This window comes from Cotesia typhae, unplaced genomic scaffold (genome assembly GCF_013202065.1).
Source record: "Cotesia typhae breed Kobodo isofemale line unplaced genomic scaffold, CoteBio_Ctyphae contig_17, whole genome shotgun sequence".
Taxonomy (NCBI): domain Eukaryota; kingdom Metazoa; phylum Arthropoda; class Insecta; order Hymenoptera; family Braconidae; genus Cotesia; species Cotesia typhae.
Genome location: NW_027423724.1, coordinates 1,420,106 through 1,436,457, shown reverse-complemented (window position 1 = coordinate 1,436,457; position 16,352 = coordinate 1,420,106). Strand labels below are relative to the sequence as shown.

Below are 16,352 nucleotides of genomic sequence, written 5' to 3'. Positions count from 1 at the left end.
AATTACAGGGTATCATTGAATATGACTGTTGGCTTTTTTTTTTTTTTTTTCGGTGACACCGAAAATTTGAGTTTTAATTATCAAAAAATCGCACATTTTTTATTTTATGGGGCTGTCTATGGGATGATTTTTCTAATATTAATTTTTTTTTATTTACAGGAGTATCATTGATCATTATTATTGCATGCGGGCATCCCGCTATAACTGAGCAATGATATCACACGTGTGCAAGCGAGCGCGCACTCATTGCCTGTCGCGCTTCCACTCGCTCGCTCTTGCGCCTACCGTTCTGCCGCTAAACCGCGCTCCTCATTGGTCTATTTTCATAAATTTGTAGTAATTTTTCTATGGGTCTGATCGAAAAATGGTAAAGGACTTTTCTATTCAGAATCCAATTTTCTCCCACACCCTGTCCGGTGGCTCACGACTTCTGAGACACCCTGTATATATATATATATATATATATATATATATATATATATATATATATATATATATATATATATATATATATATATATATATATTAGATGACCCGGTGAACTTCGTATCACCTACAAAAATTTTTTTTTTACAAATTTTGATTTGTGATTTTTAACCTGTAAACTCTAATTTATTTTTGTCAACAATTAACACTGGTCGTATTGTAGACGGTTAAGTTGGTATTAAGTTATTAAATGAAACTTGTTGATCATTTTAATATGTTTTATGTGTTTTATGTATATAATAAATGTATAACAAATTATAGAGCCTTTGGCGCATAACCAAAAGATCTGGGTTCGATTCCTGGTCTGGGCTGTCCGAATTACTTTTTCAGTTACGAAAATTCCTACTGAGTAAAGGTCCTCCCCTTCCCCCTTTATCCTTTATTTCCCCCAGTTCCCAAAAATTTGTCTTTAATGACAAATTTAGCTATTATATATGGCTTTTATATATATATATATATCTATATATATATATATATATATATATATATATATATATATATATATATATATATATATATATATATATATATATATATATATATATATATATATATTAGGTGGTCCTTATGTTGGGTTTTTTGAAATTTTTTCCACGATAGTTCAAAATCGGTTCAAAATCTATAAAAAAAAATCATGCCAAGTTATAGCTCTTAATTTTAATATTAACCCGCGCCCCCGACGGTCAAAGTTTTAAAGGAAAATAACATGGGAAAAGTTATATTTTTACTTTGGAATTTTTACGTCATAAACTAACCAACAAATCACATCAAAAATATTTTTTCTAATGCAAAATTTAACGGTCTACAAAAAAGGTCTCTTATCATTTTTTGATAATTCTAACGGTTTTGAAGTTATTCGAGGTCTAAATTGAAACTATAATCTTTTTCATAGTTTTTTCTGTTTTTTTGGTCATTTAATAGTTCATAAATCATGAACCGGTTATTCTTTATAATCTCATTGGATTTTTTTGTTTAGAAAATTTTCAAAGTAACTGTAACGTTGGAATAATAGTAACACCATTTCTTTTTTTTAGCCTGAACTGTCGAACATTTTAAAGATTTTTAACTTTTTTTGGATACAAAAGAAATTCGGGACCTATTGTCTCGATTTTTATTGTTATTGGTACAAATATCAACAAACTCCAATTTCAAATTTTGATTTCTGGATAAAAACATTTTAGAATACTTTACTCATAACCTACATTTATTTCTCAGCTTGATCAAAATCGTTCAATTACTAGTACTGATGCCTTTTTGATATATAAATAAATTTTTTGAGTTCATTTATCCGATATTTAAGTAATCAGTTAAATATGGAGTTATCACGTTTACGTCAAAACATTTTTTTGATTGGTGATGTCAACGTTCAAATCGTAGGTAACAAATTACCATCGAAATTGCAAGCTTTGAAAGTGTTATTTTTTTATACACATATTTTAAATAATACTATCACAGATAGTGTTGCTGCAGTGATTGATGAAATTATTGCACGATGGATGGCAAAAGCTATTTATATATTGAAAATGTACATGCTTCGGGAGCAATAGTCATTGAAAAAGGTGAAGATAATAAACTACGGCAAATATGTGTTTTTGTGACAATGGTTTATGTTAAAGCTTGATTTTCGTCGTCAAATAGTGTCAAAGCTCCGTACCATGATCTTCAGTTCATAAAAGAACTCAACAACTTTAAGGCAATCAACAGTAATCTTGCTACTGTGGCAATTAGTAGATTTATGAATCACTTGTGGTATTTATCACCAGAATTAGCAATCATGGCTATTTTTAATGAGGAAGTTTCACAAGAAACAAAATTAAAAATGGTCGCTAAGCTGCGTAAAGAAGAAGAAACAATTGTGATTGATGATATTCCGGAAGAAGACTTGGATTATACTAGTGAAAAATGTAGTGTTAAACGCTTTCAAATTAAGAGCATAACTGAATTATTATATAATGATATTGACTTTTTCGTAACTGCAGAATCGATCAATTTTTTCAATAGATTCGAGTTACAAACAGAATTTTCAAAGATTCATCCTTCTGAATGGGCTCATAATGAACACTATAAAACTGCATTACGATTCGCTAAAAAACTATCGGTTGTGAATGACTGTGCTGAAAGAGGAGTTAAACTAGTGCAAGATTTTTGTAATCGTTATACTAAGGATGAAAAACAAATGCAATATGTGTTACAATTGGTTAAAGATCATCGTCAAATGTTTCCTGACGCACTTAAAAAAACTAATGTAAAAACTTCATGAAAGTATCTGTAATTAAAAATAAAAATGGTAATGTTTGTACATTTTCGATTCATTAAAATATTAATAATACACTTCTTTAATTGATTAATACTTTTCACGTAAATTATAGTTCAAAATTATATGCATAAGTAAAAAAAGTAATCTAATATGAATAATAACCCGTCTATGATTGTTGAATTATTAAATGACCAGAAAAAACTATGAAAAAGATTATAGTTTCAATTTAGACCTCGAATAACTTCAAAACCGTTAGAATTATCAAAAAATGATGAGACCTTTTTCTAGACCGTTAAATTTTGCATTAGAAAAAATATTTTTTGATGTGATTTGTTGGTTAGTTTATAACGTAAAAAATTCCAAAGTAAAAATATAACTTTTCCCATGTTATTTTCCTTTAAAACTTTGACCGTCGGGGGGCGCGGGTTAATATTAAAATTAAGAGCTATAACTTGGCATGATTTTTTTTTTATAGATTTTGAACCGATTTTGAATTATCGTGAAAAAAATTTCAAAAACCCAACATAAGGACCACCTAATATATATATATATATATATATATATATATATATATATATATATATATATATATATATATATATATATATATATATAAAGATACGCAAAGTATACTTGTACGTATCTTCCTGCATATTGGACAATTTTGTATACTCTTGGAACGTTGAGGCTCAAGCGTAACAATAGCGATTTCGATACAAAATTAACAATTTTTTATTTTTTAAGCTGAAATTTTTTTCAATTCCAAAATTCCAAAATTTTTTTTTTCTAAACCATCCCTGAACTATAACGAACAAAACAAAAAAAATTTTGAAAATCGGTCCAGCCGTTTTTGAGTTTTAGCGAGACTAACGCACAGCAATTGATTTTTATATATATAGAATATATATATATATATATATATATATATATATATATATATATATATATATATATATAGGAGCAGGAAAAATATTTTGTTGTAAATATTTTCTATGCTTCTACTTTAGTAAAAGTATTCGGGGTTTAAGTATTTTTATTTTAGTTTCAAGGATAATTGGTTGCAAATTTAAGAATTAGATGAGTAACTAGTATTTCTAACATGCTGTCGCCAGATGTCAAAATATAGTTACTCTGTAAGATGTTTAAATATATTGTAGCTTGAGTGCGAGTGAGAGAATGAGTAAGGGTGTATGAAGTATGTAAGTATACTGTTTAGAGATGGGGGTGAGAAGGGACCAAGAGGCCCAAGTAATTTTAAAGGATAGTTTTGTAAGTTAGTCTAATACCACCCAGGCTAGCGAGCAGTTGTATGTTATTTTCCCTTATCAATAAATCTATTATTATACTTTTAAAAAAATATTGTCTCGTCCTGTAATTTCTTTTAATTAATATAATCTAAAAATCTATATGCTACATTTTGGGGGCTCAACCGGGATTACAGCGAACAGGCATATAAAAGTTTAATAAATTAAGACGAAAGACGGATTGTGAGGGAAATAAGTTTAAAGACGTGAAGAGTTCTGTTCGATTTGATAAGTGTTTAACTTGGAAATAATGGCTGATGAAGTTATTGACAATGTAGTGCGAGGTGTCAACGCGATGGAGTTGAACGAGGGTCAACTCGCGTCGATGAGGGTTCCCGAGCTCAAGATGGAGCTCAGACAGAGACACCTGCGAACCATTGGTCGTAAGCGTGAGCTATTAGAACGTCTGCGAGCTGCACTTTTGGTCGAACGAGAACAAGTTCAAGACGAAGAAGAAGAAGACGAAGCAGACGACGACGACGACGATGAAGAAGAAGATGGAAACTCAGATGAAGACGAGAAGATTGTTTCCCCGCGGAACAATCGCCAGAACCGACTCCAGGTTCCGGAACACGATGATGAAGCTGGCGCCCGAAGAACACCGGTCATTCGACGGCCCCGAGGAAGTCAGCAGCGCGTGCTGTTAACGTTCAAGGATGTTGAAGGTACGCTGAAAAAGTTCAGTGGTGATGATCACACTGATGTACGACGATGGCCCCAAAAGTTCGAAGAGATGGCGGAACTCTGTGAGTGGAACGAAGTTCAAAAAGTGGCTTATGCCAAGTGACTGCTAGTAGGTTCCGCAGAATTATTCGTGGAGTACGAGAATTGTAGTAGAACATGGACAAAATTAAAGAAGGCGCTGAAGGAAGAGTTTGAAAAAACCGTAGACAGTTTACAAGTGCACCGAGAACTTGTGAAACGAAAGAAAAAATACGACGAAACGCTACAGACCTATGCGTATAAAATGCTACAGATCGCATCCCAAGTCAATCTCGAAGTGAGTGTAGTTATCAAGTATATAATTGAAGGTATTCCCGATGAAGCTGTAAATAAGTCAATCTTGTACGGAGCTCAAACAATGAGGGATCTAAAAGAACGGTTCAGTCAGTACGAAAGTATGAAACAGGAAGCTGCAAAAACGAAGACCAGAGCAGTGGAACGAAATGACAAATTTGGAAAAGCTGACCACAGGAACATCAAGAAAAATAGTGAAGTGAAATCAACCACGGTATCAGTGAAACGTTGCTATAATTGCGGAAGTGATAAGCACGTAAGTTCCGCGTGCCCTGACTCGAAAAAGGGTAAAAAGTGTTTCAAGTGCAATGGTTTCGGGCATATCGCGACGGAGTGTCCAGACAATCGTAGGCCGAAAGATGTGTATGTTGTATCGCGGCCAAAGAAAGAAAAATATCAGAAAATTGTTTCAATTAATGACTATAAGACTCTAGCATTAGTTGACACAGGTAGTGATTTAACTTTAATTTGTAAGAGTGAGTACGAGAGGCTGGGGGCACCTACCCTCAGAGAAACGCAGGTATGTTTTGAAGGTTTAGCGTCTGGTATGAATGCAACTATGGGTGAGTTTATCTCTAGCATGACTGTAGAAAATGATGTATACATTGTTACTTATCATGTCGTACCTGATGCTATATTAAAACACCCTATTCTCCTGGGTACTGATTTTCTAGATCAAGTTTAACTCCGCGTACGGCATGGTGACGTTACATTTTTAAAGATTGATAAAGACGATCATGTTAACATAGATGAATCAGGAGAATCTTACATTCACCAAATTAATGTTATTGATAAAGCCGACGAAGTAGATCTTTCTCACATTACAGAAGAACATTATCGGGAAGCGATTCTTAAGATTATAACGAATTATAAGCCAGATAAAACGGAAGATATCGGAATAAAGGCAAGGATAATTTTAAAATCTGATTAGCCAATTGTTTCGCGACCGCGACGGTTGTCTCCTTCGGAACGTCGAGAAGTTAACGATATTGTGAGCATTTGGATGGACGAAGATATCATCCGTCCTTCAAATTCAGAGTACGCGAGTCCGATTGTTCTTGTACGGAAAAAGGACGGGTCAGCCCGGCTTTGCGTAGACTTTCGGAAATTAAATAGAATTGTTTTGAGACCGCTTTCACCTTTGCCTTTAATTGAAGATCAGCTAGACGCGTTAGCAGAAAGAATATATTTTACAGCCGTTGATTTAAAGAACGGATTTTTTCATGTCAATGTCGCGGAAGAATGCCAAAAATATACAGCTTTTGTATCGCCCGATGGTCAGTATGAGTTTCGAAAACTGCCGTTCGGATTGTCTATCTCCCCTACCGTTTTTCAACAATACATAAATGCTGTTTTTCGAACGTTAATAAAAGATGGTATTTTAGTTATTTACATGGACGATTTAATTATTATTGCAAAGACCTTAGAAGAAGCTGTTAAAAGATTGCAGATGGTTTTAGAAGTTGCAGCTAAGCATGGGTTAATAATAAAATGGTCGAAATGCCAGTTTGTAAAAACTACGGTCGAGTATCTTGGGCATATTGTATCCGAAGGGACAGTAAAGCCCTCGGAACGTTAGCTGTAAGTATTTTTCCGGTCCCAAACACTATCAAAAAAGTACAGAGTTTTTTGGGTTTAACTGGATATTTTAGAAAGTTTGTACCTAGGTATTCCTTAATAGCTAGACCCTTGACCGACTTGTTAAAGAAAGATGTTCAGTTTCACTTTGGTGCAAGGGAGACAGAAGCATTTAACGCACTGAAGGCCGCACTAGTATGCGGGCCTGTTTTAAATTTATACAGAATAGGAGCTGAAACAGAGTTGCATACCGATGCATCATGCTTAGGGTATGGCATGATTCTAATGCAAAAGGATTGTAACGATGGGAAATTCCATCCAGTCTATTATGCTAGTGGAAAAACGACCGAGGCTGAGGCAAAATATTGTAGTTACGAACTGGAAGTGTTGGCAATAATAAAAGCCTTGGAAAAATTTAGAGTTTATTTATGGGCAATCCCATTTAAGATCATAACAGATTGTCAAGCTTTTACAGCCACAATGAAGAAAGAGAAGCTATGTTAACGAGTAGCCAGATGGGCTTTATTATTGGAACACTTCGAGTACGAAATTTGCCATAGGCCTGGGAATAGTATGATGCACGTAGATGCCTTAAGTCGAAATCCATTACCGACAGTTTTAATTGTACGCGAGAATGATGATGGAATTTTGGCACGTGTGAGGAGTGCACAGGAAAGAGACGATGACTTAAGGATTGTATTAAGTAATTAACAGTGTGATGATATGAATGGGTATGTAGTGCGCAATAAGTTAGTTTATAAGGATGTGAATAGTGAATTATTAATTGTAGTACCGAAAAGTATGCAATATCAAGTAATAAGACGAGTGCACGAAAAGGGACATCTTGGTGTTAATAAAACAGAAGAAATTCTCAAGAAGGACTTCTGGTTTAAAGGGATGAGACCGAAGGTTGAGCAGGTAGTCGAAAGTTGTGTTGCCTGTATCTTAGCCGAGAAAAAACACGGTAAGCCAGAGGGACTGCTGAATCCCATTAGTAAAGGTGATGTCCCCATGGATACCTACCACATAGACCACGTGGGCCCAATGACCAACACTCAGAAAAGCTACAAACATATTCTTGTAGTAGTTGATGCATTTACCAAATTCGTTTGGCTATATCCAACGAAGTCGACCGATACAGCAGATGTACTCAATGGACTTCGAAGTCAATCGACTATTTTCGGGAATCCTAGAAGAATTATTTCTGACAGGGGAACGGCATTTACATCCAACGACTTCGAGCAGTATTGTAAAGAAGAGGGAATTCAACATTCACTGATTGCAACTGGAGTACCACGAGGAAATGGCCAGGTTGAGAGGATCAATCGAACTGTTGTACCTTTGTTGACAAAGCTGTCGTCTCCAACGTCTGATAAATGGTATCGACATGTCGACGCGGTACAGCGCTACCTGAATGCTACCCCAAGTCGTAGTACAGGTAAGACACCAAGTCAGCTGATTTTTGGTGTCAATATACGACTAAAAGAAGATTTACGCTTACCTGAGCTATTAGAAGAAGAATGGGCTACTCAGTTTGTGGAAGACCGTGAAGAATTACGCAAAGAAGCTAAAAAACAAATTGCGAAAACCCAAGAGGAAAATCGACGAGGGTTCAACAAGAAGCGGAAGGTAGCAAGGAGCTATCAAGTCGGGGACTTGGTGGCCATTCCGCGAACGCAATTCGGTCCAGGATTGAAGTTGAAGGGGAAATTCTTGGGTCCGTATCGTGTAAGGAAAGTCTTGAGGAATGATCGCTATTTGGTGGAAAAGGTTGGAGAGCATGAAGGACCGCAAAATACATCTACTTCAGCCGATCATATGAAGTATTGGGCTATGGAGCCTGAAGGAAACAATAGCGACGAAGAGCAAGAGTCCATTGACGACATCTGAGAGCAGATGTCAACGCAGGATGGCCGAATGTAGAAGCAGGAAAAATATTTTGTTGTAAATATTTTCTATGCTTCTACTTTAGTAAAAGTATTCGGGGTTTAAGTATTTTTATTTTAGTTTCAAGGATAATTGGTTGCAAATTTAAGAATTAGATGAGTAACTAGTATTTCTAACATGCTGTCGCCAGATGTCAAAATATAGTTACTCTGTAAGATGTTTAAATATATTGTAGCTTGAGTGCGAGTGAGAGAATGAGTAAGGGTGTATGAAGTATGTAAGTATACTGTTTAGAGATGGGGGTGAGAAGGGACCAAGAGGCCCAAGTAATTTTAAAGGATAGTTTTGTAAGTTAGTCTAATACCACCCAGGCTAGTGAGCAGTTGTATGTTATTTTCCCTTATCAATAAATCTATTATTATACTTTAAAAAAAATATTGTCTCGTGCTGTAATTTCTTTTAATTAATATAATCTAAAAATCTATATGCTACATATATATATATATATATATATATATATATATATATATATATATATATATATATATATATATATATATATATATATACTAGCTAAGCGGCATGATGGCCGAGCGGACTAAGTCATTATCCCGTTAGTTCACGCACATCATGCCGTGAGGCGAGGGTTCGAGCCCCGACGGTAGTTAGAATAGTTCCAACACCACCCGTCAGGGGTCGCTCCGGTAGCCGAACTGTACTGGCATGGGTTTTCTCTGTGGTTTCCCCATCACCACTATTCCAACAACCGACCGAAAGGGGTGAGGAATAGGGTAAATGCAGTACAGAAAGCACAAGTCGGTCCACAGCCTCATGGAGAATAATAAAAGATATGTGCAAGAATAATATGTTGATAATCGAAAAACAGTGCAAAAGAATGTTGATAATAAAAAATGGAAAGATATTTGAATATGTTGATAATAAAAAAGTGGATAATATATTGGACTATGTTGATAATAAAAAGTGGATGAGGTAAAAGATTGTGTTGATAATATCAAAAAAGCGAAGAACATATAATGATAATAGAGAGAAAAACTATATGTGGAGACGCTGAGACAATCAGCCTTGTAATAACCAGAATTGGTATACAAGTCAAACTCATAATAAAAAATATATATACTAGCTGCCCGGCCACGCGTTGCTGTGGCTAAAATTTTTGTTATATTACATTATAGTAAATAATCTAAGAGGAACAATAAGAGAACATCAGTCACGGAGTCCACTATGCTTTTTCACAGAGATGGTATTTGTAAAAAAATATGGTGATCTCCTCATTTGACTTTCTACTACTATAACCCTTTAGTACAATGAAATTATTTACGAACAAAGACGAAAATGTTGATGTTGGTGTACAAATTCACTGGATTGAGATTTGAAGGGGAAGTACGTTGAACACAATTAATTAAAATGTTCTTACACTTGATATTAAGCAGTAATCAATCGGTACAAAATAAAAATTTATCAGATTTATTATTTCCATTTAATTTTATCACAAATATAAGTATATTACAGTATAATACAGTAAATAACATGTGACGCTTAAACTCATGAATGAGGTAGGCAAGGACAGACAGTCTTAAACTTTTAAACATTAATATCTATTTTTTTGAATTATAAATACTTTTAATTTCAATTTAATTTAACACCAATCGGTACACAATGTTTTTGGTTAACCTTTCTTTAGCTAACACAAATAGATTCGACGGTTTCCCAACACGTGAACACGTAACATATAGTTGCCCATGAGAAAAACATCGATTTTCCAAATCTAAACCACAAATGGACATTGTTTGACCTTGAGATTTATTTATAGACATGGCGAAAGCTAAACGAATTCGAAACTGTAGCCTTTTGAAGGGTATGGTAGAATCTGATGGTATCATCGGAATACGTGGCAGCAGGACCACTTTTCCTTCAAACTTCCCAGCCAAAATGGTTGCTCCAAGAATATTTCCGGTGATCTTTTTGATGACCAAACGCGTACCGTTACGTAATTGAGGTAGATTCAAATTACGGAGGAGAATAATAGGGGAACCAATCTTTAATCGAAGATTATGTGGTGGCATTCCAGGGATATCTAATGAATTTAAAAAATCAATCGGAAAATTTACACTTTCATTTTCATCAACAACAGTATCGATTGATTTAAAAGACATCAGATCGCCTGGTAACAACTGTTGTATCTGGAAGTTAATTTCGTCAACATCAACGTTTTTGGCTGCCAAAATCTCCCGTTGACTAAGCCATTCATGATTCAAATAATTATTCTGTATATCCGGGAAAATACTATTAATTAATTCATTTTTATCCTGAACAACAGTGCAAAAATTGTCTGGTAGTTTAATGCATTGCGTATTTCGTTGCAGTTCTATTTTAACGTTCCCAATATCTAGTAGTTGTTCGGAAAATATTTGTGCTGATGGATCATTTTGCAATTGTACTCGCATATTTATGGTCAATCGAAGTGTTTCAACACTTCGCCATAAGAATGATTGTTTCAAACATACATTAATCTCATCCGCGAAAGTAGAGCGAGGTATAACCGGTAAGGTCTGCCGGAAGTCACCAGACAAAAGTAAGATGGCACCACCGAAAAGTTTATTATTGCTGTTTAAATCTTGCATAGTTCTGGTTAATGCTTCAAGTGAATGTTTTTGTACCATTGTGCACTCATCTCAAATTATTATAGAACTCTTCCGCAACACTGCAGCTATTCCACTATTGTTTTTGATGTTACACATTGCATCTGGTTTATTATGAACGTCCAATGGCAGCTTGAATGTTGAATGTGCTGTTTGTCCACCATCCAGTAAAGTAGCCGTAATGCCTGACGATGCTACTGCTAATGCGATTTTTTGTTGCGACCGTATTTTAGCTAGAATCAAGGATATTAAAAATATCTTACCGGTTCCACCAGGTGCATCCAAGAAAAAAAAATGCCTTGTTCAGCAGCAACAGCCAGCATAATCCGATCATAAATAATTTTTTGTTCTGATGTCAGTAATGGTTCACTGTTCATGATAATTGTAGCTAAACTTTCATGGTCATATTGATTTTCTCGTTGTAAATCGGTATTGACTAAGTCGGTGCTGGACGACTAGGTGATGGCATACCATAATGATTAAGTGGTAAATTTGAAATAAGAACACATAAATCCTCGATCAAGACCAATGCTTCATTGTACATCTCTGGTGTATAATCTATGTTTTAGCATTGATTTGTTTGTCTAATTCGGTGCAAGATGTCTTTTGTCATACAATTTTCATATTTTTCCCACAAAGTTTGTGCTTGCAAGGGATAACATGTCGTCAAAATAATTGCAAACAACTGACGAATGTTATTCGGTGTTGATGTCAACGCAGCATCAGCAAGCGTTAAGTCCCAATGGTTATCGTCTTCTAGCAATTGCAGTTCACGACATGCATCCTGGTATGTATTGAATACTCGACCTTTAACTGTTCGTAAAAATTCAAAAGACGTTGGTCCGGGAACATTCACCAATAACAAACGTAAATAGAAGCACTCACGTTGCTTTGGATGTACCGTGTAAAGTCTCCCCAATGTCTTAGCTTTGAATATGCCTGTAATGGAAGGATGTGGTTTTCCTTGTTTCCGTGGCTCCCATTTTTTACTGGATTTGTTCCATGTGAAATAACGTGGAACATCACCATACACCAATGTCTTCGCGAATTGGCCAAAAAAAACAACAGGTTTTTGACACAATGTAAAAAATTCAGTTAGAGTCGTTTTCAAAGCTTCGAACGCTCTTTGGAGAACATTTTCTTCAGTGAAGTATACACGTTGACCGTTTTCAAGATGTATTGCCAGATGTTGGACAGCAGGATCTCTTTCGTGGATGGGAATGCTGAGAATATGCCAAATAGCTTCATTGCTGCTAATGTATCTGCCCATTTGATATCGTGCTGTTTCGTCATTTTTATTTATGTTTTGTACTTCAAATATGGCCAAATCACTGCCTTTGTTTACATATTTACAAATATACTTAATTGATTTAACAGAACTGCAAAGCTCAACATTGATATGAGCTTTGTAAGTTTTTGAAAGTAGTGGTGAGTATGGTACCACCCACTGATTATCAAACTCAACTTGATTTGGAAAGTTCGGCAGTCGCATTGTAAAAGTGTGGCCACCATTCTCAGTACTTCTGCGGCGATATATTGGATAACCATCAATATCCGTGATCGTGTCATTCGTATGCGGCTTTGGGAAGTTTTTTTTACATTTTCCATTTTCCATGCACGATGACGTCATGTTGAAAGCGTCGCATGGCCCATGGATCATGTGTTTGGTGACAATATCAAATAATTCTTGATCAATTAATGGGTCTGGAATTTCGGCTGAAATTATTTGATCGATTTCTTCAGGACGGATTCTATCTTTAATCCAAACCAAAATGTGGGCATCATGCCCACATGAGGCAAACCTCGCTTTTGCCACTCTATCGTATACAGCCAACAACGTGTGATACCAAAAATTGAATATTTAACAATAAAATCAATTAAGGATTTCAATTTTTGTTTAAAAAAACGTGCAGTTAAATCATGACGATGAATGGCTTGTTGTCCTGACAATAGTAAAGTTTGTATCTCTTCCCAATTCGGATTACATGTGAATGTAATTAATAAATCCGGTCGGCTGTAATGACGTACGTAAGTCATCACATCTTGTATGTATTCCTACATGTTCCGTGGACTGCCGATGTAGCTTCAAGGTAAAATGAAAGCATTACCGATGTCATTGGGATTTAAATTTCCATCGATGTTTTCAGCAACAGCATCTCGTAAGTGAATATATTCTTCCGATCGTAGTTATGCCTGGTTGAATCGAAGGAATCGCAAGCGTTCGCTTTCGACCTTAGCATACATATCAACAATGTATTGATGGAACAGCTTACGATATCGAAGGATATAATTGTCTTGATGTTGTCTAACCATTATTCGGTGTGCGTAGTAGTTCATTGAGCTAACTTTATTATTTCTGTAATCATCTAAAAAAATAAAAAATAAAATGCAATACGAAATTAAAATCTATACATACAGTAAGAAAGTAAATAGATAATTGTCAAATTTACCGGTATTTGGATCATACTGTTTGATATTAAGGTGATATTCATCTTGTCCTTGCCAAAATATCAATGGATATTGTAGTGCGTCATATGAACGGTGTAGATCCGAAATCGTACTGACAGTGATATTTCGCCCTGTAATTTTTATAGATCTTTTGTCAACTGGATCACCAACCATGATAGCAGCAACCTCATCAACAGTTGGAGCGTTGAATCTACCAGCATGTTCACCTAATGGTACTTTGTCGGCTTTTATGACGATTTGATAATTGTCATTTTGCAGTCGTGGTGAAACTCTTTTGATCAATTGAATTAGTTGATTGTGATCTTCTAAAAAATTTTCCAATAATATCACAATTGCTCTTTCCTCTGCTTGTTTAATAAAATTATACAGGCACCGAGTCATCACGCGCTCTTCACAATCGCCCATAAAATAAATTTGAAGAAATTTCGGATTGTTATCAGGCATTGGCATCAGTGATACGATTTTATGATATACCTCTCCTTGAACTTTGAATGTAGTTTCAAAATTACGTCCATCGGATGCACGATCGCAAATTTTATTTGCCCCAAATGACCTCATTTGGAAGCAAGAATTAAATTTGCATATCTTACGCAAAAATAATTTGGAATCATCTGAATTGTCAGTAAGAAGGGATAATAAAGGCTCCGGCGGAGCGGGTAGAGGTGACAGCACAACTTTTCCTGATGCGCAGCACATGCCGGCTGCTTCAGTCCGAAATTTCAATGCCTGACAATATTGACATACTTTATCCATTCCACCGATAGCAATTTTTGAATGCGCTGAGTAGTTAATATCTGGTGCATATTCAAAGGCAAGCCGAACGAATGATGCACGTGTTAATGAGCGGCTGATCCGTTGCCTTTGTCGATCTAGTATCCGTACTGTAGCTATGTTTCGTTCTCGTGCCGCTTTTGTTCTCGTAATATTCTGTTGCAGACGTTCGTCACGCTGTTCTTGAGATTCTTGTGCACGACTTTCTGCAGTCCTGATTCTTTGAGCTGCATTTCTTGTTTCGATTTGTTCTGGTAATTGCTGAGCTCTTTCAACACGTTTGCGTCGTGACCCTTTGCTGCTCGCGTTGTTGAGGTTAGATTTTTTCGGTGGCATTTGCCTGAAAATAATAATTTAATCGTTCAAATGTTAGAAAGAGGAACTGAAAAACATGTTATCATAACACATTGAAATAATAAGTGCAAAATAATTTTCAATGGAGGTTAAATAAAAATATATTGATATATTAATTAACTTTTATAAAACTATGTGATATTACTTACATGTATAAATTGAAATTTTTGTTCCTGTGCTCCTACTGTGGCTATGTCTCGTTCTCTTGCTGCTCTTGTTCTTATGATATTCTCTTGAAGACGTTCGTTACACTGTTCTTGAGATTCTTGTGCATGACTTTCTGCTGTCCTGATTCTGTGAGCTGGATTTCTTGATTCAATTTGTTCTGCCAACTGATGGGCACTTTTAATACGTTTGCGTCGTGCCTCTCTGGTGCTCGCGTTGTTGAGGTTAGATTTTTTCCGTGGCATTTGACTGAAAATAATAAATTAATCGTTTAAATATGAGAAAAAAAAAATTGAAAATCATTCTAATTAACTTTTATAATTATGTGATAATACTCACATGGACATATTTAAATTATAGAGTTTAAATAATAATTTCAATAAGAATTGAAATACTAATTTAATCGTATAAATATAAGAAAAAAAATCTGAAAAACTTGTTATCATAGCACATTGAAATAATAAGTGCTAAATATTTTTTAATAGAGGTTAAATAAAAACAATAAAAAAAAATATTAGTACAACTATTGAAAAAGTGTAGGAAATTGTGTATCATTTTTGCATTGACATTTTAACTAAATTTTATATTTATGTGATAATACTTACATACATATATTCAAATTAAATTATAAAGTTTTGATCAATGAAGCACAAATAAGTAAAAAACAGGATTAATTTCACTGTATTATCTTCATGATAATATGAATTCAATTTACACTTCAGTCTAAGTAACACGTGGCCGGCTATGCTAACACCAAAAATTTAAAAAGTGGAAATAATTGAATTATACGGTATTTCGTCCACTACAAAATAAATTTAATTAATTTTATAGCGTCAACAACACGTGGTAATTATGTTGTTAAAATGTAGCTTATATGACACGTTCGTAGATTTACCATAGTAGCTTTTTTGTTGTCCTTCCTATACAAAAAATTGTCCTTCCTATACAAAAAATGTTAAGTAGCTTAGTTTTTAGATGTACCAGAAACATTAATTCTATGCTATACGTACCTAATTTCGATTTAGGTGTTGAAAGTAGACCCTTTATTTCAACCAACTTTTTTGCTACCCTTGTTAAATGTCGTGATGTATTCATAGTTTCACAAATACGTTATTCACTCTATTTGTCAGGTAATAATGTTAAAATTTGTATCTTTAAAGACTTATCCGTTTCTTCATCATTGAATTTTTCATGCAGCATTTTAATTAAGGAGCGAAAATTTTCTCCGTCGTCGTCGATCGATCCTTCTTTGGTAGCTGAGAGCAAAATTATATTATGCTGTCAGATATCTGATTTATTTTATTATTTAAAAATTAATAATCATTCAATTTTTTTGAAGGAATTGGCGATTGATTCAATTGTCGCAATGCATCGTTTATAACGGGTAATTAAGTTTCAGCGCTA

At 34.7% G+C, this 16,352-nt stretch overlaps 3 protein-coding genes across 3 annotated transcripts; 1 reads left to right on the top strand and 2 right to left on the bottom strand.

Moving 5' to 3' along the window:
* The first annotated feature begins 4,297 nt into the window (after positions 1–4,297).
* Positions 4,298–7,146, top strand: LOC141537833 (uncharacterized). The gene is made up of 5 exons (XM_074259014.1): positions 4,298–4,513; positions 4,598–4,793; positions 4,845–5,584; positions 5,996–6,543; positions 6,717–7,146. Exons 1-5 carry the CDS (start codon positions 4,298–4,300, stop codon positions 7,144–7,146), a joined length of 2,130 nt encoding a protein of 709 aa, XP_074115115.1.
* A 3,035-nt stretch (positions 7,147–10,181) lies between these two features.
* On the bottom strand, positions 10,182–11,210 carry LOC141537832 (ATP-dependent DNA helicase PIF1-like). The gene has a single exon (XM_074259013.1). It carries the CDS (start codon positions 11,208–11,210, stop codon positions 10,182–10,184), a length of 1,029 nt encoding a protein of 342 aa, XP_074115114.1.
* Positions 11,211–11,625: 415 nt separating this feature from the next.
* On the bottom strand, positions 11,626–15,295 carry LOC141537831 (uncharacterized). The gene is made up of 5 exons (XM_074259012.1): positions 15,288–15,295; positions 15,036–15,197; positions 13,640–14,769; positions 11,805–12,944; positions 11,626–11,747 (listed from the first exon to the last, which is right to left on the bottom strand). The coding sequence occupies exons 1-5, from the start codon at positions 15,293–15,295 to the stop codon at positions 11,626–11,628; spliced, it is 2,562 nt and encodes an 853-aa protein (XP_074115113.1).
* Positions 15,296–16,352: the final 1,057 nt, after the last annotated feature.

Coding starts and splice junctions, on each gene's coding strand:
- LOC141537833 (XM_074259014.1), top strand. CDS start 4,298: ATGGCTGATGAAGTTATTGACAATGTAGTGCGAGGTGTCAACGCGATG. Junction 5,585..5,995: donor CTACCCTCAGAGAAACGCAG/GTATGTTTTGAA, acceptor AAATCTGATTAG/CCAATTGTTTCGCGACCGCG. Junction 6,544..6,716: donor GAAGTTGCAGCTAAGCATGG/GTTAATAATAAA, acceptor TGGATATTTTAG/AAAGTTTGTACCTAGGTATT.
- LOC141537832 (XM_074259013.1), bottom strand. CDS start 11,210: ATGGTACAAAAACATTCACTTGAAGCATTAACCAGAACTATGCAAGAT.
- LOC141537831 (XM_074259012.1), bottom strand. Junction 14,770..15,035: donor GCACAAGAATCTCAAGAACA/GTGTAACGAACG, acceptor TATTATTTTCAG/GCAAATGCCACCGAAAAAAT. Junction 12,945..13,639: donor ACAGTATGATCCAAATACCG/GTAAATTTGACA, acceptor TTTGGATTAAAG/ATAGAATCCGTCCTGAAGAA.